At 34.4% G+C, this 25021-nt stretch overlaps 1 protein-coding gene across 2 annotated transcripts; it reads left to right on the top strand.

The window, feature by feature from the left end:
• Positions 1-9083: 9083 nt before the first annotated feature.
• On the top strand, positions 9084-18820 carry LOC120331680 (CCN family member 2-like). 2 transcript variants are annotated; one of them, XM_039398802.2, is made up of 6 exons: positions 9084-9414; positions 11620-11815; positions 12211-12364; positions 14084-14148; positions 16411-16604; positions 16774-18820. In XM_039398802.2, exons 1-6 carry the CDS (start codon positions 9268-9270, stop codon positions 17107-17109), a joined length of 1092 nt encoding a protein of 363 aa, XP_039254736.2. In that variant the 5' UTR covers positions 9084-9267; the 3' UTR covers positions 17110-18820. The 2 variants fall into 2 exon arrangements, with proteins under 2 accessions (XP_039254736.2, XP_039254738.2); XM_039398804.2 differs by lacking the exon at positions 9084-9414 and adding an exon at positions 10280-10578.
• Positions 18821-25021: the final 6201 nt, after the last annotated feature.

The raw sequence follows: 25021 nt of genomic DNA, 5'->3' as shown, positions 1-25021 counted from the left end.
CATTTCTAGAAAGAAAAATCCTTGTACCACCTGGATTAATCTGTTAATCGGTGGGAGAGTGAGTGGGTCAACAAATTAAGAGGGTTATCATGTTCCTATTTGGCGGTTAAATTGGTGTTCGTCCGACCGTTACGTCACATTCTCGCACGCTATCCCTCTCAACGTTCTAGAAATTGATTGAGTGTCAATCTATTCCGAACCCACATATCCATACGGAAAAATTTTATTTTATAGTTAAATGCTAAATTAATGGTACAACTAAAATACTTGTTATATGCATAAACTAATAATTAGATGGATGCTTCGCATTTAGCGTAAACCAGTACACATAGGAGTGAAAACGAGTCTTCTCAAGTATGAATCACAAAGCACAGGGTGGTTCAAAGTTGTCCGCTTCGACGGGCCAAAATTATTTTTGCATTGTTCGGGGGCCACAATAGTGCCATGAATAGGTAAACTGCTCAATACAAAACAAACACCTTTAGTGTACAAACACGTTGATCATCATTTGTCATTTACCAAGCTAAAACATGCAAAAACCACCAAAAAACTCACTAAAACTTGCAAAAGTCTTTCTCCACCTACATTTAGTGTAAGATTTGAAACTCCTCATAACAGACAAAATGACTCCGCAAAATGTAAGTTCTTTCGAACATCGATAAGATTCCCAAAGCAAAATCTCTCAACTTTGGAAAATGCTCATTGCTCACAAGATTCTAAAATGTCGTTTTAGATTATATTTTTTGTCATCGACACAACTTACCGACACCCGGCAGGATTTATAATGTTAGGCCATAACCCATAACATTAATAATATTTAGTTATCATGCATACGACAACCTAGGCTAAGATATTTTGCATTCGATTTTTTAGTTTTCTATATGATGCCTATATTGTCAGCATATTTTGCCTACCAGAAAGATAGTAAGTCAGTCAATGATTTAGACTAGACAAGCACATCATTCAAATTTATAATCATCATCACTAGTCAATTCAATGACATTAGTGATGTAACAATGTGTCAAAAGATTTTTCTGGTTATTTTTATGACTGGACAACACTAAATGCGATCTTTCTATTACCCTACAGCAAATGCGACGCGGGTCACAGATAATGAGGCTGCGGGCCACAAACAATAAGGCTGCGGGCCTGGGTTTGGGCCACCTTGACATAGCATATACAGGATTGACCATAATAGCTCATCATTTATCTAACGAGTCAACATATGAGTCAGAAATCTCGTTTTTCTTTCAACAATTGTTTTTACTTGGTTTCGTACCTGCTATTTAATCTTTTATTTATAGCATGGATTTAGAAGATAGCGTTGTTGCAGGCTTAAAATTCTGACAGCTGATTAATCTGCAAGCATTGTTTTCACACCTGGCATTGATTGCTGATGCTGATGTTAGCTGCTTGGACAAAGATCTTTAGACCGAAATCAAAAACAAAAATAAGCAAACTAAGCAGAAAGTGACGTTCAAACGGTGTAAAATTTTCAGTAGAGCTAGCTGTTAGGCGACCCAACCAGAGGAGACTGTTGAATATTTACTTCTTGTGATTGCTCAATCTTTTCTTAAATGTGCCTATAGTGGAGTTTTACAGTAAAGACTTTAATGGATATTGATGAATCCCGTTATAACACTGATAAAAGTGTTAATATCTTGTATAAAACCTTGTTCCTAGTAAAGGCTGACACTTTCTGTTAAACATTATTTAGTTCGAAGTGAACTTTGGACTGTTCACATTTGTTCGACAACGAGAAATGTAAAATTGCTTGAAATGATTTTCTTGACTCTCTTTCAATAAAAAAATAGAAATTTCGGAGTGGCACAAATATTTTGGCGCCAAATTGGTCAAGAATGCATTTTGCCGTCGAAATAATTAGGTTGTTTTTGCTTTTGATTGCAATTGAAGTATGAGTTACATGGGCGTGTTCCCAATGGACCACACGTAAAATGCATTTGTCATTTCGTTGTTAAGATCGAGACACCTTAGGCTTAACTCGTCGACATAAATTAGGAAAATCATCTTAAAAAGGCTGATTCGTGTTATCACAACTTGGTAATCTCAAAATCCAAGTTTGTCGCAAAATAATTGCTGTGTTTTGTCATCAAAGCGAGAGAACAATTAGAACTTGCTCGTTCGCACGATAACATAATGTTGCCCCGTCAATCACGATACTCACTAAATCGAGCTTAGCAAGCTCTATTATCGTTATAATTATACTAGAAATATACAAGATCAATGATGTAGATTCACAAATTTGAACACTTTTCACTAGTCAGAAAAATGATTAGATTTCGTCTATTTTGTGAGATGGCGTTTTACCGCAGCATATTTTCCCAGAACATTTAATTATTTTTCAGCTTATGTTGTTAGATAATGTACGCAGAAAATTTGTTATGGGTTATAATGAGGTAACAGTAACCAAAATTGCAAGTGGTTGGTGGGGTAAATTAGTTTTAGTGAACAACCAAATAAGTCAACACAAAATGACGAATGATGTTTAGAGCGATTCTCGACGACTTACATTAATGATATGCAACGAAGTTGAATTTGTGATTTGGATGCAATAAATAACCTTGGTTTATTACTATCACATGACTCGATTACAAACTCAGACTATATGAATATTCCATGTTGTTACTTTTTGATCGATGACTTTGCAATTTATTTTTACCTGTTTGTTGTCTGAAAAGGCTGGTAAAGTACAACCATGCAGCGCTTTCCGCTTTAGTACTTTTTTACGAGGATGACTTCATAAACCCACAGAAATAAATAAAGCAGGAAAAGTACAAAGTATTCTTCAGAAAATATGTGTAACACTGTATATTGATATGTCTCAAACTTCCCTATGTGACTTTAGACATTCCAAATTGATTATCAGTTCATTCCCAAGTATACCCTCGACCTCCATGACCTTACATCGAATAAATTGAATCCAATGGGGAAAGGGAAATCTATTGGAATTTGAAATACCTGCTTGCGAGGTTTGAGACATAGATATGATACAGGAAAAGAAAATATGTATGTGGCACTGAATATAGTCCGTCCTTATTTCGCCCTTTCATGAGACTGAGAACTATAATCTTTTAACATTTTTCATTTCTCCCTCGGATTTGAAGCAAAGTTTATACAGTATAAATATGTATGTATGTTTTAGTCCATTTACTGAAATACAAATGATATTAGATAATGAAAGCCACGTTTTAAAAAACAGGATTTTACCCCTGTTGTGATTGCAAACTACTACTTATATCGTCATTACTCGACGATATTCGTGCTATTTTGGGGATACCTGCAAAAAGAAACCGCCAATTTAGAATACAAAACAACAATTTTTCTTAGGATTTTACTTACAATTTTTATTTGGCCAGGTGTCATCACAGATCGCAAAAATATTGGAAGCTTTAAAAAGACATGATTTTTTAAAAAATATTTATGATAACACAAAAATTGACATTTTCCACCCGAATGTTTGACCAAAATTAAACAATAATGATTGAAGATGCCAACAGTGGAAAACTTACTTATCAATTATCTCACAGGTAATGAAATGTGGTTTTCCAAATCAATCACGGGTTATATATAAATAGAGTTGCACGATTCTAATTATCCCTAGTTCATAGTTGATAAGACATTATGAATTCTCCTAGAGTAATAGGTAATCAAAATATTTGGTGGTGTTCGTGATGTACGTATAACTGATAATATGGGAGTGTACGAGTTTATGAGCCAACTTCATCGCCCGCCACATGGGAATGTTATTTTTGCCTCTTGAAAACTAAATTGGTATTTCGTCCACTTATCGAATTGACCGGAAGTTGTTTTGAACTCTAATTCGCAAGTGAATAGTATTCAAGTATTAAGCTTTATTCGGAGGTAAAGGATAGGATCACATTTGCTCACTGTTTGAACGCATATCAACGGCTCACGTATTTTACGCAAGTATTGATACTTGCTAAGTAGAATACCGGTATTATGTGACTGGTGCATACATCGATCATAGTAACTTACGAACTGAACTTAAATATAAAAAAAGATGAAATAAAGTACGAGTTATAAAAAAACTTCTATTGATATTGGTATATCACTTGATGGCTGACATACCACCACGTTTTCAAAGTTTCTTCAACTTGAACGTGCTAGGTTTGGGCAAATATAGAAATAATTAGAATAAAGCATAAATAAATGAGAAGGTGCCATTTGCACTCTGGTTTTCTAGTCTAATGAATATTCTCTTGAACTACGTTCATTGCGAAGGCGTCCAAAACACCTGATGATCAATTATAACTTCCATGAGCGCTTTCCGTGAGAATTTTGTACCAAACTTGAGATTCAAAATTATCCAGGAAGTTAGCTGTTCAGTAAACAAGCAAAAAAAAATTGTGGGTGTAAATTGAAATATGTTAATATCAGGCATAAGCATGCACAAACAAAACTTAGCCAAGAGTTGCAAGTCGTAGTCAGTAAATGTGATGTGTCGTCATCTTTCGAAATTATTTTCAGTAATCTGACAAAGAATTAAAACTAGATATACTCGTTTTATCAAATCTGGGGTATACGTAACATAATATTCATGTTGATAATTCGGTTTCATTATGCCTTCAACCAAATGCTATCAACCAAACCTAAAGTTATAAATTGATATCAATTGAACCAAAAAGCAACAAACGTAATTTTCAATGAAATCTATTCTACTTAGACGACAATGAGAATAATACGTCATATCCAAAAATATTTGAAATAAAATAGTGACCTTTGTTATAAATTTGTATGACCGTATATTTATATTTCGGTGAATATATATTTTAGTGAAAATAATTTCATACAAATCCAGGTAAATATTTTATTGAAATACCATTGTGAGAGTGTGATTTGTATTTTATTTGTATAAATGTTCACAGAAGGAATCGCTAAATAAATAAGTTATGGAGATTGTATCACTTTTGCTGCTTGCATAAGATTTTATCCGCCTTGTTTATTTTAAAAAAAATATTTCAACTGAGGAATAGTCTATTGATTAGATATAAATTAAGTTTAAATCAAGCGTGAACAGCGCGTTTTATAAAGAATCCGCAGATGATTGAGGTAAAACGTATGCAAATATTCCTCACGTTAAATCTAAGATGCATTATCATCGTCACGAATTGAAGGGAAACCCACAATGTTATTGTTTCACACAAGAGTTCTTTGTGCAAATTCATGTTCGTTATGGTAAAGCTTCTGATTCAATAAACAATATTGAAATATCTTTAACAAAATCAGGTTAAATCAAGAGCCGGTCTTCAAAAATTGTCATTTAAGAACTGATTATGATCTTAAAGTTCGGCAGCTTTATTACATTGGTGCAGATTTTACATGACCTGTGGCGTCTGTAGTGGCGTTTGATAAATAAAAGTTAAATATAAATAGTTTTCAGACAAAGATGGATTTTGTAATCATACTATGCCGTCATTGATATTATTTATTCGCAAGACCTAATTCAACGAAATAAATGGACTGGAACTGGGAACCGTACTTGGTGAAAGTAAAAATAAAAAACATAAAGAAGAAAAAATTCCTCGATTGAATATTAATTACACCGATTGCAATACAAATATGCTATTTTAAAAATGTGTTTTCATTCATGAGCATGATATTCGATGAATCATAAACAACAGTGAATTTCTTTCAAAACTTATGAAGTTGTATTAATTAGGTCATTGATATTGGTACACATAAAACTAAATTTTGAAAATTTCGATAATTTCATTCATTAAATTATAGATGCTATATTACATATTACTCGGGTCGTCATTCATGCGCCCGATACAGCATGTACAGCGTTTTCTCAGGAGGTACGATGGAAAATATTTTAGCAGAATAGCACGGGGTAATAACCCTGTTTTTGTAGCCTTGGTTTGTGATGCGGGACATCGGTCATTGTGTCGAGGGTCAGTTAGGGAGTGTCACGACGCTTGTTGTTATTGTACTGGATAAACAGACGCGAATATTATTATTTTTTAATGTTTAAGTTGATATCTTAAACGGAAATGAAGTCGGTTATCATTGTGAAGCAGTCATTAGTAATATAATTCTAAATACAGTGAAGATTAAGTATAAAAGGGTCTAATATGAGTATGACCCATCCCTATTCCGCCCCATACCACTTCAACCTTAAGAGGACAATAGCCCACGAACAAACAATGGGCACGGGGTTAGGCTAGCAGAAATATACTCGGAAGTTTGCCCTTGTTTGCTCACATGCTTGCGCCGTGACGCTAGTAACATTATATCGCCCAGGTGACGGTACATTATAATGGGATATATGACGTCATATTTCAACACGATTTCACGTTAATTTAGGTTTGGGCAATAGATAGCCGTTTTTTAATATTTTAAACTCATATGTAACGTTTGCGTATGGGTTCGTTCTAAATTTTGCATTAACGACAAAAAAGTATTGAGCATTTAAAAAATATGCTTTACATTTAATGCTTTTTTGAAGCATACAATACTGTTCAACACGAGAACGACGAAATAGAACATGATGTACGAGTTGTTTACGATGTTTTGACGGTTCGCCGCTTGTTGCTGCCATTCGATGTGTTTAAATAGTTCTCTCTCCCTCGTGCGTGACATATTTATGAAACTTTCTCTTGTGTATGCCTCAAGTGTCAATACGGCTTCTAAAGTAGGTGCGAGCATTAATGCACGCGTAAACTCCGCACAGAGTGCATGAGCGAAAATCGGGATACAGAGTTAGCGTGCGGGCATTTACAAGCGTGCAAGTTTGCAAGTGAGCATTTGCAAACGGATCCTGTCAACATAGTTCAAAGTTTTGTGACAGATTTTTGTGTTAAATCGTTCACACTGCCCCACTATTAATAGTAAAATTGAAAGACTTGAACCGTAAAACAGGGGCTTATTTTTAAGAACAGTAAGGACTTTATTATTAGATTATACGTTATCATAGAAGTTAGCAACTGGTCGAACAGTCGAAGTATGAAGTCTAGAAGCAAATTTCAACTTTAGCATTTACCTTTCTGAAAAATAGCTAGTTTTTTTTGTCCTGAACTTGTTCACTGGATGGTATTTATTTGTTAATACACCAATACTAATAATATTAGTATCTTATAAATTCAAGGAACAATTTTACAACGCTATGAAACTACTAGGATAATCATTCTGTTTGATATTCGACTTTGTCAGGTAATATGATTTCCTCAACAAGCTAAACTGATAAATTATTTAGGTACGTAATCCCGACTTGCGATTGTTCAATTGTTAGGATATCGACATGCCTCATTGCTACTCGTTTTCTTGAATTTTTCGAGAATATTTATTAGCTGCACGTAGTCGGTGATTTTGCCTTTTTCTTTGGAGAAATGGAAATATACAGAGCTTTTTCGTATAAAGCGTCCAGAAAACGAAAAAATAAAATAGAAAGCTGTAGTGCATAGATGGTTGATACGTGAGAATAAGTAAAAGCTTAGCACAGTAAAAACAGACTGAGCATCGAATAGAAAACTTTGATCGTTCAAATATTTTACATATCATTTTCTATGCTCGACTTTGTATCGGATTGCAAAACTTCCAAATATATCTCACATTGGCTAAAACTATTAGTAAAGTTATGTGATGAATTTTAAATATATTTAAATTTGATATACTGGCTGAGATATATGTGCAATAAAAACTGTCAGCATCTCACGAATATTTTCCGATAATGTAAATATTAATGTTTAAACTTTATAGTATGCATTTAAGAATTTGTATTTAATTTGAATGGACTAAATAATACTTCAATTTCACGACAGTGGGCTTTCACAGTACCAATAACTCTTCAGATTAGTCCTCAGAATTATGTATCGTTCAACCGCTTTGAGCTATAAAATTGACCTTTGTAACATCGATGTTTGATACAATAAAAATTGGATTATCGTCTCTGAGCGACAGCGTTGAGTCCTTCGCTTGATTGTTTACTGCTAAATAAACAAACATGTAAACACAAAATTTATGGGTTATTTCAACCGGATTATACTTGTTGCACAATGCTCATGGTTTTCAATATTTTCTGTGATATTGTTTCGATATTGTACATCAAATATATAATTTTTCAAGTTTCAGCATTAGGTTTAAATGCACATGCCAATTCGTATCACCGTCAAAAAAATTGCAATATCATGTCGAAACTTCTTAGTATTCATATTCTGTTGGAATAAAAATTATTTTGATCCTAACGACTTAGTTGATTACTGTACATTTACTCAAAACAGACTTTCATATTGACAATATTTATTATATATTTATACGCAAAAATGATAAATATTCTTCTCAAAGAAGACTCACAACAAATGATCAAACGGTATTTTACGCACGCTCATTACAATACATGACACGTGACCACACCTACACCACGCACAATTGAAAGTATTTCTGGTTAATCTAGTTCTTTGTTGACTGAAAATCATCACATTCCTGTATGAGAAATTACCCTTGATGCGTGTTTAAGGTTTTATTTACAATAAATATGAAAAGGAACAGCGTCGTTGCCGTCGCCCCATAGTGAATAGACAACCTAGGGTTGAATTGGCCGCTAAAAGTATCGGATTCAGCAGACGACGTTTCTTTTGACACCCAGGAATGCTTTCAAAAAGAGTTCATAACTCCGCGAGCGCATGACGTAAAGTGAAATAAGATGAAAGAGGATCGTAGGTGCCACTTAACGTGCAGAATGCTATACACAAACACAGCTAATATTGTCTATTTATTATCGAGTATCATAAATGTATAGGGTAGATCTATTACAGACACAGTCTGGCCTATGATGTTGAACGATGAATTACTATGGGGAGATGGATGTTATTGTCTTTACAGCATGTGTCTACTTCATTAACCCTAATTGCAAAAAAGTTATTAGTGTTTATGTTTATAATTACAATTAAATTATATTATGTCTAGATTTTGACGTCTTTAATATCGTATTCGTTCCGTTTATCTAAAATTCTTTTCGAAGCTAGAATTGTATCAATATTCATGTATATTAAAACCTAAAAATCACGATTTTGTACATTGATTCTAATTGGTAAACAAGTAATATACTTTTTCGACAGCACATATTGTATCTAGTATCAAGTTCTATTCAATTGTACAGTATATAGATTACGCAATTGGTGTGTTGTATGAAATACTGAAAAACGAAAAACCTACTTAATTGAGCAGAAAAGAATCTCAAAAACTTTATAAAGAAACATTTCGCCTAACGAAGAAAACAAAAACATCATGATGAGAGGCGAGGTACTCTTTCTAGTGTTCATTCTGGTCACGAAATCGTTTGGAATGGAAGAAGAAGCGACAACGTCATCGGAAGAATATTCAATGAATAGTGAAGACATCGGAAACGAATCAGAACGAGATCTATATCCTGCTGTAAGTAGAATGGCTCTTTTTATAAGATAAGAACAGTGTAATCTATCTCCTCACACCTAATTTGGGATTCAGAAGCATGAATTTTATCTAAAACTCAGCTCTTTGAAGACAGGTATGATAAATCGGCATTTCGTTTATTGCTCACAATGTCAAAATTTAGCAAAAATTAGGAAATCGTTTCAAATCTAAACAATACGTTTCTTAGGTCACCAATGTGTTCTTATTGATTATTCCGCTGGGTATTTGGCATATTATGTTAACACTTGCATCTATATGAAAATGCAGTGATTTGTTTCGCGTTAACGTTTGTCATCACGTCGATCACGTGTAGTTGCTTGAACACATAACTGGTCTTGTATGATGTAGTCAAAACATTCTCTGGTATTCAGATGTGTGCTCGCGCAGCTTGTCGCGTGAAAAAGGGCATTTTTGCCTTTTCAATATGCCAACTCATTATTATCGGTTATTTGTCGACCTAGTGCGTCTCCAGTCCTTCTTTAACATCCTCTGTAAATCATACATCCAAAATTATTAATTACACTTTGCACTTTTATATTATTTGTTCTCAATTTAAATACTACAATGCAGAAATGGCAATTTTGTTGTCAACACTCTCCGGCGCGTCGTAATAACACTTTGAGATCCACAATCAAACAAATCTGTTATGCGACCGCTATCTGATATTGCTACATTTGACTTTTTAAATCGACTCTGGTACAAAGTACTTATATGCGAACAATAGGGCACGACGTGTTAACGCTTTTAGATATTGCCCAATTGAAAAAAATACAACAGAAAGAATGAGTATCGAATACTTCTATCGTTGCCATTAGTATACCTTAAAGTGGGGTAATGGGCATGAGGATTGAACACATATTGCGACAACTAAATGGTTCACTCCGAAGCTACTGTAACGGCTAGGCGCTCGAAGTGTTATCTATCGTTTGAGCACTGTGATTGCCTACCACGCTGGAACTTTGTGCTGATTTTACAGTATATAGTTAAAATGGGCATGCTGGCAATTGGATAAATGTATGCTATCTCTGAATGCTGTTAAGTTGAATATGTGAAAAAAACAATGCCGTCTCTATGCATCCGTGTGTGGAATGAACGAAGTAATGACAAAAGTGGTGTGCTTGAGAAATGTGCCACACTAAGGATTCTGTGGGTGTTTAAAACTTACTATTTGTTGATTTTGATAAACTGAAAATTATACGTAAAACTTGGAAATATTTGAAAATAAGTGGATTTCGACTGAAATTTATTTATTGTCTAATGTCATTGCCCTGTGAATATATTTGGACGAGTTACGATTTTGTTTTTTGTTAAATACTTTTTGTTTTTGTTTATTTTGTTTTGTCCAATATTAGTAAGAGACTTTCTTGATGCACATCACAAAGCCTATCATTACAAATTCCTGTTTGCGTTTTGTGCATCAGATGAATGTACTTCAAAATCTCTTGACGCAAATAAATCTTGATTTTTAACTTATTGATTTGGTTACTCTTTCTTCAAATCCCAATATTTTTGTGCTTGAGGGATTTGCAAATCCAGTATTTTAAACCCATTTTTTGCCGATTTTTTGCCCGCAAAGCGAATAAGTAGTTATTATAATATTGTGGTGTTAAATTTGAGTTTGTCGGATATTTGACCCCATTTTAACACTGTCTTAAAGCTTTAAATCCACGTTTTTCGTGCAAGAATGATATTATTATTAAATATACGATTTATAAAAATGCATTCCGATTTACCCAGATAAACACGTTGGGAGGTCTCTAAATATTTTTCACAGGTTTTCTGTTTCATTTCATTCATGCTAATTACTAATACCAATACAAAATATAACTGGGGAAAAGTAGGAGAATTTTTTTTTGTAAAACTCATATTTGAAAATGTGCGAAGTGAGGCGGGTTGAATAGACTCTAATTCTTCTGGTATTTAGTATGTTACTACTATGTTACTTCCGTTTAATACTGTTCATCGACGTGTCCAAAAACTGCATAGAAAGAAAAGAAGAAAGAAAATCTCATGTAATATAAAACGAAATGTAAACCAGAAACGGGTGTTTGATATTTATCCATACTATGAAATCAGTGGTGAATGATGAGGTTTTTACAGAAAAATAATCATCTCTTGTTGAAATAACTATATTCGGTATTTTTATGGTTGTTTATATATGATTTTTTTATTTTTTATTTCGAACAGGAAAGAAAATCTGGCCTGTGTAGACAGTGTTCTTGCCCGCCAATTGCTTCTTGTCCGACCGGCGTTAGTTTTGTTATGGACGGATGCGGCTGCTGCAAAATATGCGCTGGTCAACTAGGAGATAGATGTGACCGCGAAAAAGTATGTGATCATCATAAAGGTCTACATTGCGATGGAAACACAGGGACATGCAAAGGTATGAAAAAACAGCTGCAACAGCAATTTACATAGCTTTCCGACACTTTTAAGAGAAAACAGACAGCTGCATTCAAAGACGTGTTTTTAAAATGATAATAAAACATGTCAGAGATCAATCCACATAATTTTGATTTATGTGGATTCACTCAAATTCATGCTACATTAGCAACGAGTTAATCCTTTTTTGGAAAGATTCCAAAAGTCGTTGAGACTTTTGATTGGGGTGGATTTTGCACTCGGTTAGCATCTAAATCGCTTATCAAATTTTCCTCTTTCTATTGGGATTTTTTAACTTTGTTCGACATACTTTTTTACCTGCAGTCTTTAATTTCCAAAAAGTATATTCTGCTAATATACTACACTATACTCAATATAATATACTCTGTTTTACAGCCCGTCCTGGTAGATCGTGTTTTGTAGCTAACAAATGGTATGAAAACGGTGCTTTGTTTTCTCCGTCTTGTCGAATCACCTGTTCCTGCATTAACGGAGACATCGGATGCATGCCAAAATGTAAGCCGCCTCCACCAGGATGCGCTTATCCAAAGTATGTTTGTTTATTCATTATATGTATCAAGGGCACCAAGCTTAAAAGCATTTATCTAAACAAAAATGCTGCGTATCGTGTATTAGACAGTCACAGTGTTGATGACCTGATTTACTCTCGGGTCAAACCATGTCACTACAGAAAGTGAAGTGGCGCCGTCATTCTTACAAAAAAATTCGAATTACGCTGACGAGTAAAGCCCGTACGTTTACATTCTTTCCAAAGCTTACAAACCATTAGTCTGGTGTCTTCAATTTTTAACTTCCACTGGTCCCTAACGTAAAATGAACCTACTGGCCACCTGGATATAATGCCTTAATCGGTAGGGTCGACACCGAGGTCGCGACTTTATCGAATTTCAAAAGTTCTTTTCCAATGACGTAATATAACCGGTGAAACTCATTACTGCTAAATGTTTGAAAATAAGTTCTCGCTCACTGATCGGGGATTAGACTTGGATGTCAAGTGTAAATAGAACGCACTCCATTAATTGACTGTGACCAAAATATTTATTAAAAGCCCCCGCACGGAATGAGCGTTTTACCCCCAAAATTGAACTCATTCTAAACTTCATATATCAACTCAGGCTCACTTCTAAAATGATCGTTGTGTATTATTCGTTTTAAATTTGGGAGCAACTAAACTGATATATTTTATACTTTTTATTATCTTAAGTAACCTAAGGATTTAAACCTAAAACTAAATTTTACTAAATTTTTACCTAAGTACGTAGATTTCGATTTGCTAGAAAGTTCAGTTGTCTTAACAGATATGAGACAAGGATATATTTATTTTTGGATTTTCTGCTTTCTATACAATTTGAGAAATCAGATGAAGTATTGACGTTGAATTTCCGCACGATATCGATATCTAACAAAACCGCATTGTATTTTTCATAGAAAACTACCTGAGTATACCGGGTTAAGAAAATAAACATTTCTTCAATAATGAAAAAAATCTTTAAAATCATGATAGACTTGATAAAAATCTTATGGGTAGTTTATGTAGTGCATAACGGACTATTTCTTAATAAATAATTTTCTAATAGTTATCTTATTTTCGTTTCCAATAAATTCTTTTATTCAGTCGTGCAAAAAGTTTAGATGTGGCTGGATATGAGCTCACGAAAATTTGCAACAATATAGTATTACAAAATTTCTATTTTTAACCATTACGTTTGGCTGGGATCAACTAAGCTGTTGTTAATAGAACACAAACAGAGTTAAATCATTATTGAAGTTTACACTATAATCAACAAAGATAAGAAGCAATTTTATATCTAGTCGATTATTAGTCTTCCTATCTTTTATGTAATAAATATTTTGACAAATATAGCTATTTATTTCCCGTACGTAATTTGATTTTAAATGAAGACAAATGCTTATAATATAAACGTCGTATTGAACAATAAAAATCTTTCTTGTTAAATGCTAAGCAGGAAATATAACTAATGTAATTTTATTATAAACCTACAAGTATACTCATGTTTTACGGATCCTCTGCTTTCAAATGTAGTTACGTCAGCACAATGATGTAACGCTGATGTAATTTAAAATTCTGAAATCATCTCCAATATATATAAACTCGTTCTACAAATAATTCATGAACTTGTGTCTCGTTTTTACATCTAATGACATATCATATATGTATACGTCATTGAGGGAATTTTTTAATTATGTAACCCGGCAAACCAATTGAATAACTTTCATTTTTATTCAGGCTGATTCGTTCAACTAGCAACTGCTGTGGTCAGTGGAGATGCAATGGAAGACCAAGTGAATACGGTAAGTGAGATTGGTAATTAAAATTTAGTGCCAGCTGATTAGATATTAAACTCTATAAAATATGTTTACTTACAACAAAATATATTATCTTGGTCATGAAATATAAACTGAATCTACCATATAAAAATCAATTTGCATAAATTTGACGAAGTGAGCAAAAACACAGTTTGTGACCATTTACAGGCATAAATCGAAAATAGTAAAACACTAATTAATTTTCAGACAAAGAAAACATCATAACAATTACAATTTATTCAGATTCCAGAAGTTTCCACATTCCAATCATACCATTACCCAAACTTGGCAAAATTGAGCGTTTAATGGTTAGTTTAACAAAACCACCAAACGGCATGCTCTATGTGTTTTAGCACTTAAAGGGTACTCAGAACAAAATTGTTATTATTATTCGAAAAATATTTAGAAAACTGGAAACCAGAACGTTGTTATAAACCATCGCGATGAGCCTATTGAGTTGTTTTGTGGTCATTTAGTTTGTTTGCTAACTTCGCGTGAAGGTCTACTTGCGTTTTCTTGCTTTGTTTCAAGTTTTGAGAAAAGACTTAGGTCGTAAAGTCAATTGCACCAGTTGCTGATCAATTTTTAAAGTTTTCAAATTGTTGTTAATATTAAAATCATCAAATAATAAAACTTAAAGAAATAAATAATAAAATTAATATTAATAAAAGTTGGTGGTGTATTGTACAGTAAGTGTAATCCACGAGTTTAAGATAACTAGACGTTATCAGAGAATTCGGAAGCGAACAACAGATAACATGACTGTAGTTGAACCCACGTTACTTTCACCTACAGCGTTGTACCACCTACTTCGAATTAACTTAACAGATTTCGGCTTGTTTAAACTTTAAATTGCGGTCAGAAAATTTAATTATTACTTCAAAAATATTCCCGGTTCAAGATTATGTTGTGTTAAACGTTCTGTAAATTCTTTGTAACAAGATATAAACAGAAAATAATGCTTTCGGCATATTGCTCAAAGCACTTCCAGACGACTTTTGACATATGAATCCCGAGTTTTCTAAATTCATGATACAAAATGTGTAGCAATCGTTTCACGACTGCCAGCTGTATGAAATCTCTGGCAATTTTTCAATTCATATATATCATTCATTATCTATGTTTAAGGTTGGTTTCCTGGAATAATATTCCAAATAAATGAGCTAACTATGAATCAATTAGCTTTAGTCTTGTTACGTCGGTTTCGAATTGCAATTTCTCTATGATATTTGTTACACAGGCATATCTTTCGACAATCTAGAAAACTGATTATTTTTGGTTCCGTATTTCAATGAATTTTACGGAAGTTTCATGAATGGGAAAATATTTTTCGCGAATTTTGAATATTCTTTGTACAATTTTCAACTTATTCCGTATTTCAACTATTCTTTTGCATTGTGATGTGAATAATTCGATTTAAGGTGCTGGTATTTGTTCAAATGTTCTGTATACGTTTACGCCTTATATGCGACAAAGAAACTTTTCTCCTACTATACTAGTGAGTACACACGCATCACCTGATAGTTGAGTTTATATTGCTCTCCCTTTCACCTCTACGTGGGAGATGCACTGGTGTGTAATTTCACCACAACACGCAACCAAATATGCGAATGCAACTGCATAAAGATAGTTTGAGACAGCTGATACAGGTTAAAGATATATTTGGCCAGTATCATGTGTGTGATAAATGTTTCGTGAATGCTCAATTAAAGTAGAAAACACCACGTTTACACAACGAGTAACTTTACATATCATCACTCGTTAACCGACTTCCGTACTGAAATTTGAAACCGGAAGTACAGTTTTGCCTCAGTTAAATAATTGCAATGACGTAGAGATCGGAATGGGAAATTGATTTACTCTTCTACAAATATGCTGCGCAATTAAAAAAAAAAGCTTTAGGGGTTTTATTTAGTTGTAGGTATATATATATATATATATACAATATTCAGAGATAATTTAATTTATTTTTTTGTTTGGGAAAAGATCGACGTTGCTATACGTCATTACGTCATCAAAAACAAAATGGCAAAAAAAGTTATAGGAAATGACATTGAATAATAAGAAATCGAAGACAACTTGAAAAACTGTACTTTCTTCCCCTTTTAAATTTTCCCCCTCTGGTACAAGTTAATCGTATTTGCATTTTTATTTCGTCTTCTTCCCACACATTGATAATTACTATTTTATATCATTTTTTTCAATTCCAAAAAAGAAACTTTAGTGAAGAATTGACTTCTATTTCAGCCAGAGGAAAAGAATCTGCATTGTCTTTCCGCGGTTCATGTCTTCTGCAAACAATTGAATGGTCTGCATGTTCAAAATCTTGTGGTTTTGGAGTTAGCGAACGAGTGACAAATGATAATGAAGACTGCAAAATGACAAAAGAAACACGACTGTGCATTGTCAGACCTTGCACAGAAATCATTCCGCCGAGAAAGGTATGTCTGGGAATTGCTGCTATCGCTTGTGGGTTTAGCACGCTTGTAAGAAAAGTAATGTGCGTTTTTGTAATTTTTATATTTCATGTTGTCTTCATTGTGGTTATATTTATGCCACAGCACGATATCTTGTAACTGGAAACGTTTTAAGTTATTCATTTATTTTCAGTCGAAACGCTCCTGTCGACGCAACATGAGACGCACCAAGCGTGTTCGCTATTCATTGAGTGGATGTCTTACAGTGAAATCCTTCAAACCTCGATACTGTGGAACGTGTCGACACTCTGACAAATGCTGCAGACCAAGCGCAACAAAAACCGCGGAAATTGAATTCCGATGTGACACTACGTCTTCAGAACCAGACAGTCCCGCAACTAGTTACACTATGAAACGCAAATTAATGGTGATTCAAAACTGCGAATGTGGAAAATTTTGCGATAGTAATGAATTCGCCGGTAACTCTGTACAGGGCCAACTCATTGGTGACACCTATCGTGACACGTGACCCACGGGCATATTTGATGTACTGGAGAACTCATAAAAAGATTCGACATTCAACGCCATTGTGTCAATTGTTTGAGATGTCCACTAGAGGAACGCTTTAGCTATCCCAAATGGGTGGGCAACAGATCTGCTGTTGAATGAACAATGATGTCAAGTTATTTGGCACAAAACCTCAAACGGTAACAAAAGTTCAAAACTTCATACAAATGCGGAAAAAGTTTTTCTTTTATTTTATTTATTGTGTTATTAGAGTCTCTGAATTAAGAAGTGAAAATGGTATTTATGCCAACATCGCCACTATAGTAATGAGGTCATTATAAATGAGGTTATGTTAACATTGCTGCATATCTGCAAAGTAAGTAATACTCACTTGCGCAGAAGCAGTTACGAAGACCTTTCTATTCTCGAGTGCCTTGTCATTCTTACAGCAAGCACTATTTATGGAAAGGGGATATCGGATGTTTCAACCCAAATTCGTCATAAACAACGTTTTTTAAATAAAATAGTAAAACTTCACATGTTCAGTGAGTTTCAAAAGTGTGTATTTTCTTGTTAAAATATATTTATTCATATTCATATCTTGCCCTTTGTTTGTCAAATTGTTCAATTGCACCTATGTACTTTAAAATGCATGTTTATTGGTTATTTTTTGTTGCAGTAGTCGCGTCATGAGTTAATGCCGTTTTACGTGGTTTGAAGTAATAGATTTTACCAGAGATTCTCATTTCTTTGTTGGAAACGGAATATTTATCTCCTATTCCGTACCTTGTTAAGGCCATCTGAACAAATTGCAGTTAGCAAAAACGATTTTATTTTATTCAAGTAGCATGTTTGACAAATGTTTTGTGTTGTGTTTGCGATATTTTCATATTGTGATCATTCCTATGTAAACAGTACTTGTAGATCTAACGGATCAATTGCTGTGGGCTTTTAAACAGGATGCGTTTCGTGATTCGGTCAAAAAATAAAACAAATTTATGACACGAGAATTGCTTCAATCGAAAGGAAGTGGTAATTGAGCGTTACTCAACAAAACCTACTCGCCAAATACAAGCCCAACGTGGCACGAGAAAATGCAGATCAGTTTCAGAACATACTTTTATAAAATTGCGTTCGATGACAAATTATTGTCTGGTATTATCAACAAGCGTATCCAACACTTTCCGTTTTAACCCGATCTCCCTCACAACATAAGCATGGTTAATTGAAGAATAACGTAAATAATGTATCAAAACTCGTTCGGGTATCGTATGTCAAGATTCCAGGTGTTCGTGGTGAGGTAGATAGAGTACAACTATCATTATATTATGAATAACCATAACGTAATGATCAAACGAACTCTCCACTCATTTATTTATCGTGCAAATGCAGGCAATGGAAATTTGTACTGCACAAGGGGTTTTAGATATTGATGGAATTAGATCACATGGAATTGTCAAATTTGATATTGAGAAACCACCAATATTTGTATAAAGGTTTGTGTTCTTGATTTTTCTCTAACTGTTTCGGCCAAACTTACGTTGTTCGAACTTGACCTCAGCAGACCCAGCAGCAAATTGGTTCATCCGCCAATATGATATGTTCGCGGATACATATTTGTAATCATGTAAGATTGACATAGAGCGTTTAATTTACGTATGATAATATTTGTATTTCCAGGATTTTGTGAAACATGGGTAATCCTTTTTTTATTAAATGAATATGAAATACGATACGGATTTGAATTGCAAACCTTACATAATGTCAGGACGAGTACTTTCAGGTATTAAACAGGGGTATAGTTAGGGCCATGCTACGGATCACTTCTTTCACGAGCTACGCGAAAAGGACCATCTATAGCAGACATGGGCAAAGAACGGCCCGCGGGCCAAATCCGGCCCGTTGGGTAATTCAATCTGCCCACCTGATGCTGCCACAACCCTACTGAAATCAAATTTTGATGTTTTAGCTAAAAATAACTCAAGAAATTTGTTTAAAATTGCGGTTGAATTTAGTTTTGCACGAGGCATATTGTTTTTCACGTTTGCCTTGTAACACTGACAATATTGTTCATAAAATGTTACTTTTTAAGTCACACTTACACGGCCCGCCAGACTAGCTGGGCAAACTTTTTGGCCACTGGTTAAAAAAACCTTGCCCACCCCTGGTCTATCGACTTTTTTATGTAAACAGTTGGGGTCCGAACGAATGAATGTTAGAGCAACGTCGATGTAGAATATACATGAAATCGTGTACGGCCTTTTGACCGCGGAAGAGTTATTGCTCGATATATATATATATATATAAACTATCTAGTTTATAAAAAGATCAATATATCTGGTTCGGGCCAACCTGCAAACCTGTCACAAAATAGAAATAGAGTACCTTTTCAGTTCAATTCCCCTTACTGCGAGTATTAACCCTTTTTCTCTCTGCTCGGTGTTGGTAGTGGTACAATACTTGTATGTACGTAAGTACTTCATTTTATGTAGTAATTGATGCGTCCGGGGGTCACTGGCAAATGTCCCCCTACTGCCTGTGATTGTTTCACTTTTATTCAGATGCTAGCGTATGCAGTCATGCTCTCACAAAGTCTTGTCATATTCACAATATTAAAAAACGCGTACATAGAAAATGCACGTTCAAAAAAACATAGTTTTCTTATTGCGTCTGCGAAACTTCGGAGTGACACTATAATCGAAGCGTCCGACAGATGGCATATCTGAGCAGGTTGGAATTGTACAATACCACTCGTTTTCAACTGAACTACAGAGGAGACACAAACTATTGAAACGTGTACAAAGCAATTCAATTCCCAGTTAAATTCGCAAACTTCTATGTCGGCATGATTCATATTAGGTAACTTTCAGTAATTCTGGGTTCAACCGGATGGTGATGGTCGAAGTGATTTGGAATATATGAGTGTTCTGAAAACGCATCGACTACGACAATACCACGTTTTAGTAATTCCATTTTAACACAGTGCAAACTAACAGAATGGAAAATTGAAGATTTCAACTTCAAACCAAATCGAGTAACCTAAAGACCTTCTTGTTTTCAGAACTTATCCACTGGTTGAATAGTACAACTTGCGTCACGACATCAACACCTTTTGTCCGATAAACGATTAAGTGGTTTTTACAATACCAATGTTTATTTCGGAAACATTTAGAACGGTTGAATTATTACCTAAATGCATCGGTTTTCTGGTGGTTTTTAATGCAACCGACCACACAACTGCAGAGCAGGTGTCTCGCAATTAACAACATCCGGAAAAGGATAGATAAAATAAACTTGTATTGCCAAAATAATTACACAAATTACGCTGCAAGGGTCATACATCTACGGGAAATTAAAGGCGGATGTGGATCAAAACCATAGCGACTAAAAGCAATTGGTACGACAATTACGACAGCAAACCTTAAATCACAAATAAGCATCCATCACAAATGACATATAATGCATATAATCTACATCTCCTGTCATTGTTGAAGAATAAACTCAATAAACTAAGACAGTACAAAAAGCATGGAATATGCTAAATCCAGTTCGAAGAATTTTAGTAGGTCAAGTAAAAATGATTTACCTAGTTCTCAGCTTTGAAATCTTGTCTTCATGTAATTGGTTCATCGTAGTTTATTTATCTCATTTATATTTATAATATTCATCCCAATTTATTTTCTCTTTTGACATTTCAATCATATATAGACGTGATGTGTATTATTAGAATGACGTCAATACTAACAAGTCTGATGATTCCTTAAACAGTGTTGAGACACCACAGTGGTAAGTGGCAACTACCTACATTGTCTGAGTTGTGACCAGGAAATGAAAGGTCACGCCCTATTGCAATACAGTTGAATTAAATGCTTCATTTACATTTGCGATAAATATGACGTGCGGATTTACAAACATCACTACAAAGTGATGAACAAAATCACCGGATATAATCTGTGTTTGATTGGATTATAGGATAAGCCCCCGAAACGGACATGGGTGAACACTGGGTCCAGTGAACAATTGATCTTTGTCGGGTGAGGTAATAAGTGCAAAAATATTTGAAAAAATAAGTAGTTTAACAGGGATTTACAATAGATGGTACTAATCATAGTTTGTTTTCGAAGAAGTCATCTACCAGGTAAAACGATCGATAGGATTGAGATCGATAGTTCTAAAAAGCGTTTGTAATTAATGATAAAGAAAAAGGGCCCAGCGAGGCGTTAATAATCACTATTTATTATAATAGGTCATATTGTCTCTCTGAAATCGTTATAAAACAAGAACAACGGTCGAGACAGAAAATCAAGTAATATTATTTGTGGAATACGAGTACCGGACTCAAAAAGTGAACTTTACGCTCAAGTGATAAACTGTTTTGTTTAATTTGTTTGTTTATTTAAATTTTGTTCACGTACCAAATTGCACATTTTGTATCAACGTCACTGTTTTTCTCGTGGCTAAAAGAATATAAACATTATATGATAACAACTTTCTCAAAACTATTCACCATGATATCGCCTCAAAATCTATTATATCGATATTTAATCAATTAAACTCTATTTGTACGAAAATATGGGTGATCCACGCTGTTCTGGAAGTGCATGCTGGCATATATCCCAACCTTGGCAAATAGAAATGTAATACTGAGCATTAGAACATTTCTCCTCGATCTTCCACAACAACCGTGACGAAAACATATAGTATAGCATATGTTTACCAATGATGAATCAACGCCATCGGTTACCAAAAGCTTTTGTTGCCGAAGATGATTTCATAACCTCATCGAAAAATTGCGGTCATAGCTTTCATGTCATGGTGTTGCATAGGTTCAATGACGTACTATTTCACTGGTCAATATAAACACGAAATCTTTAAGACCTTGAAAATATACGAGTCACACAAGAAATCGCGAGTTCAAGATATACATTGTCACCGAACCTGATCGATGATTGCAGATTTCACGAAGTTCGTGAATATTTCAGACAAAGCCATTTAATTGAATTAAATTATCATTGAGGAAAAAAACTATCCGGCGAGGCGTGTAAAACAAAATCCCAGACGGAATTAATTTGAAAGCCCTGTCTGTGTTATTCTTTTCAAAATGAAACTAATGAGCTGGTCCTGCAATATGTAATTTCCCAGATGCTAATCATCAACATAAGACTGTAAGGGAATAGTCTCTTCAATTTTTAAAGATTGTTCTATTTTTGGCAACATGATATTTACTTTCATATCACTTATATTTACTTCATGCAGTAATTATGATGAATGAAGCAGCCGAATTGAACAAAAATGTTCATTTGTACCAATGATACATTCAGGTTAAAAATGCGTTACTCAACTGCAAAGGGCATATGGACATAATTTCAGAGATTCAAGAAACACAAAAAGTATTTACTGCGCAGTATTAATTTATGAATAAACTGCTTCCGCCCCTAAATAATAATGTTGCCGCGACACTAAGAGTGTTTTCACTGCAGCTGTCACCTATTTTGTCAAAATATTTCGGCTTTCGATTTGACAATTTTAAATTTCATATACAAATAGAGACTGAAATATACATTCCCAACCGCCTATGACGACAGCTTGCGTATTACTTGTGCTGCATATAGCCCAGATGTACAGTATTACTGCCAACTTTGTTTATCTTACTAACCGAAAGAATTTTCCCGTACCTCGAATTTCACGGTGAAAATTTTTGATGGAGCTTGTCATGGTTGATTCTTACAAAAAATTCAATCGCGTGATGTATGTACCAAAATGTTCACCATCAAAAACATTTTTTTCTCGATCGGTAAATTAACGCCGGTTTCATGTCTAGCACTAGAATACTAGCACTGAATTAAGTCTAAAGTTTATCGGGTTTCAATTTTTTCAATTGTATTGATCTTAACATTCATTAAATGACTTTCCGTATAAATCTTATTTGCAATCTCGTCATATGGCTTAACCATGAAAATATTTTAAGAGAAACAGTGGGAATCTCTCCAGTGCTCCGTATCACGATCTCAAAAGATATGTCATAAAATAAATTGCGACCAGCTTTGATAATTAGATGTTTTGAGAAAGCAGATTATCTTTTGCGTTTTTGTTTCCTTGAACAAGATCTTTAGACGTTCTACCAGATTAGTCACTAGTTTCCATCCATGAACTATAAAGCTTATCCTGTCCACGAAAATCCTTCGCCACATTTTTTTTCCAAAAACCGTGTTATGGAAATTCTTCTCACCCGCTCATAAGATTCGTACCAGAGACTGTTAATATTCTCCTCTTAGCATCAGTTTTTTTTTCACTTTTTCGAAGGATAAGGACATTGCTTTGAGCACATTTTTTAAATGAATATACCGGTTGTAAGTCAAGTCGTGTTCCTGCTTTGGTTTAAAAACATATAATTAAATGAAACCTCTTGCAGTATTAGCTACTATTTAGACTGTAATATTATATTTCACCCACGATTAAACTAAATATGAAAAATGACGACGAAACTAAGGTTCAATGCATGTCACTCATTCAATATCAGAAACATTTTCACTTAACCACATCGTCACAGGACTAACTACTCATCTGCTGTAACCCACCAATCACAATATCAAAAATCCAGATTACCAGCTACCCGCATTAATGTAGCAATTTTCGTGTTTGTGACATGATGGAAGACCTGATTTGCGACCGAAATTCACCCAGTTTATTACGATAATAACAGAAAATCTACAAACTCTCAAGATGGATTTGCGTCAAAAATTTTAAGTGCGCATGTAGCCGCAATTTATAAAATGTCGCGATCATATCTTGTGTGTGGCAATCATTGTAAGTTACTACAATGAATATTCGTGTTATTTAATGGCAGTGCATGGTAACTCAACATTTGAAAACTTGTGTAAATGTATTCATTTATGGCTCGATTAGCTAAATTCGTTTACCAAACATAGATGACATAAAAGCAACGCAATTGAACAGGCATTCATATAATTGCTATGTTTTACTTCACTATTGATATCGCAAACAAACGTTTTGTAACAACTAAAAGTATTTCGTGGAAAATTAATATTCCAACCCAACCCATGCTCGTAGTAAAATATCGTTATGAACCGTTTCATGTATGCAAAGAAACTGACCCACAAATGATAGCATTTGGGTCGGAAGAAAACAAAATCGTTGGTGCGGAATGCTACAATACGCTTACTTGGTGCAGTAGAAAAAACAGATTTTGTATAATGCAGGAATGATAAAAATAACTTGCCCGCCTTCATCGCGTCAGGTTAGAAAGCTCAAAACAACCGCTAGAGAATTGCCTTCAGAACGTCTTGAGTGAGCGGGTACTTTTTTCGGTCGTGACGTGCTGGTCATAATCGCTACTGTTTGCCAAAATAAATTGAGTGTTTGTGAACGTTATAGGAGAAATTCACGTTGATTCGAACATTCAAAATACGATGAGATACAAATATGAATACTTTTAATTTTTCACCCGGTACACCTGATTGAACTGCGATTGGATTGCGAAATTTAAGCAGTTGCTCAGACACTTCTTTTTTTCACTCGGACTGATTTTCAAGCATGGTCTTGAAGATTGACTCGCTTTCGTTGCTTGAATCGCATTAGTCCATTTTTCGTGGTTTTATAAGTAATGGCATAAGAGAGAATTTGATACACTGGCCAATGTACTTTTCATTATATAACACAGAGTGTTCCAAACCCTGGCACCGGACACATTCCGTGCGGACCGCAGAACATTTTTATATTTGGCGTATATATACGTATATATTAGTATACTAAACCATTGGCAACTGTTTGTATTTATTGGCAATACATTTTGAGTTTTTTTTAGATATTCAAACTTGGATGGGATACGGAGATTTAACCCTTTTCCTAATCCCGATGTCGGGAATGATGTTTGTTAAAATCACGGAATCTCGATGTGATATCTATAAACGTCA

Source organism: Styela clava, chromosome 6, assembly GCF_964204865.1.
Source record: "Styela clava chromosome 6, kaStyClav1.hap1.2, whole genome shotgun sequence".
Lineage (NCBI taxonomy): Eukaryota > Metazoa > Chordata > Ascidiacea > Stolidobranchia > Styelidae > Styela > Styela clava.
The sequence above is the reverse complement of the archived record's forward strand: the minus strand, read 5'-3'. Positions and strand labels throughout refer to the sequence as shown.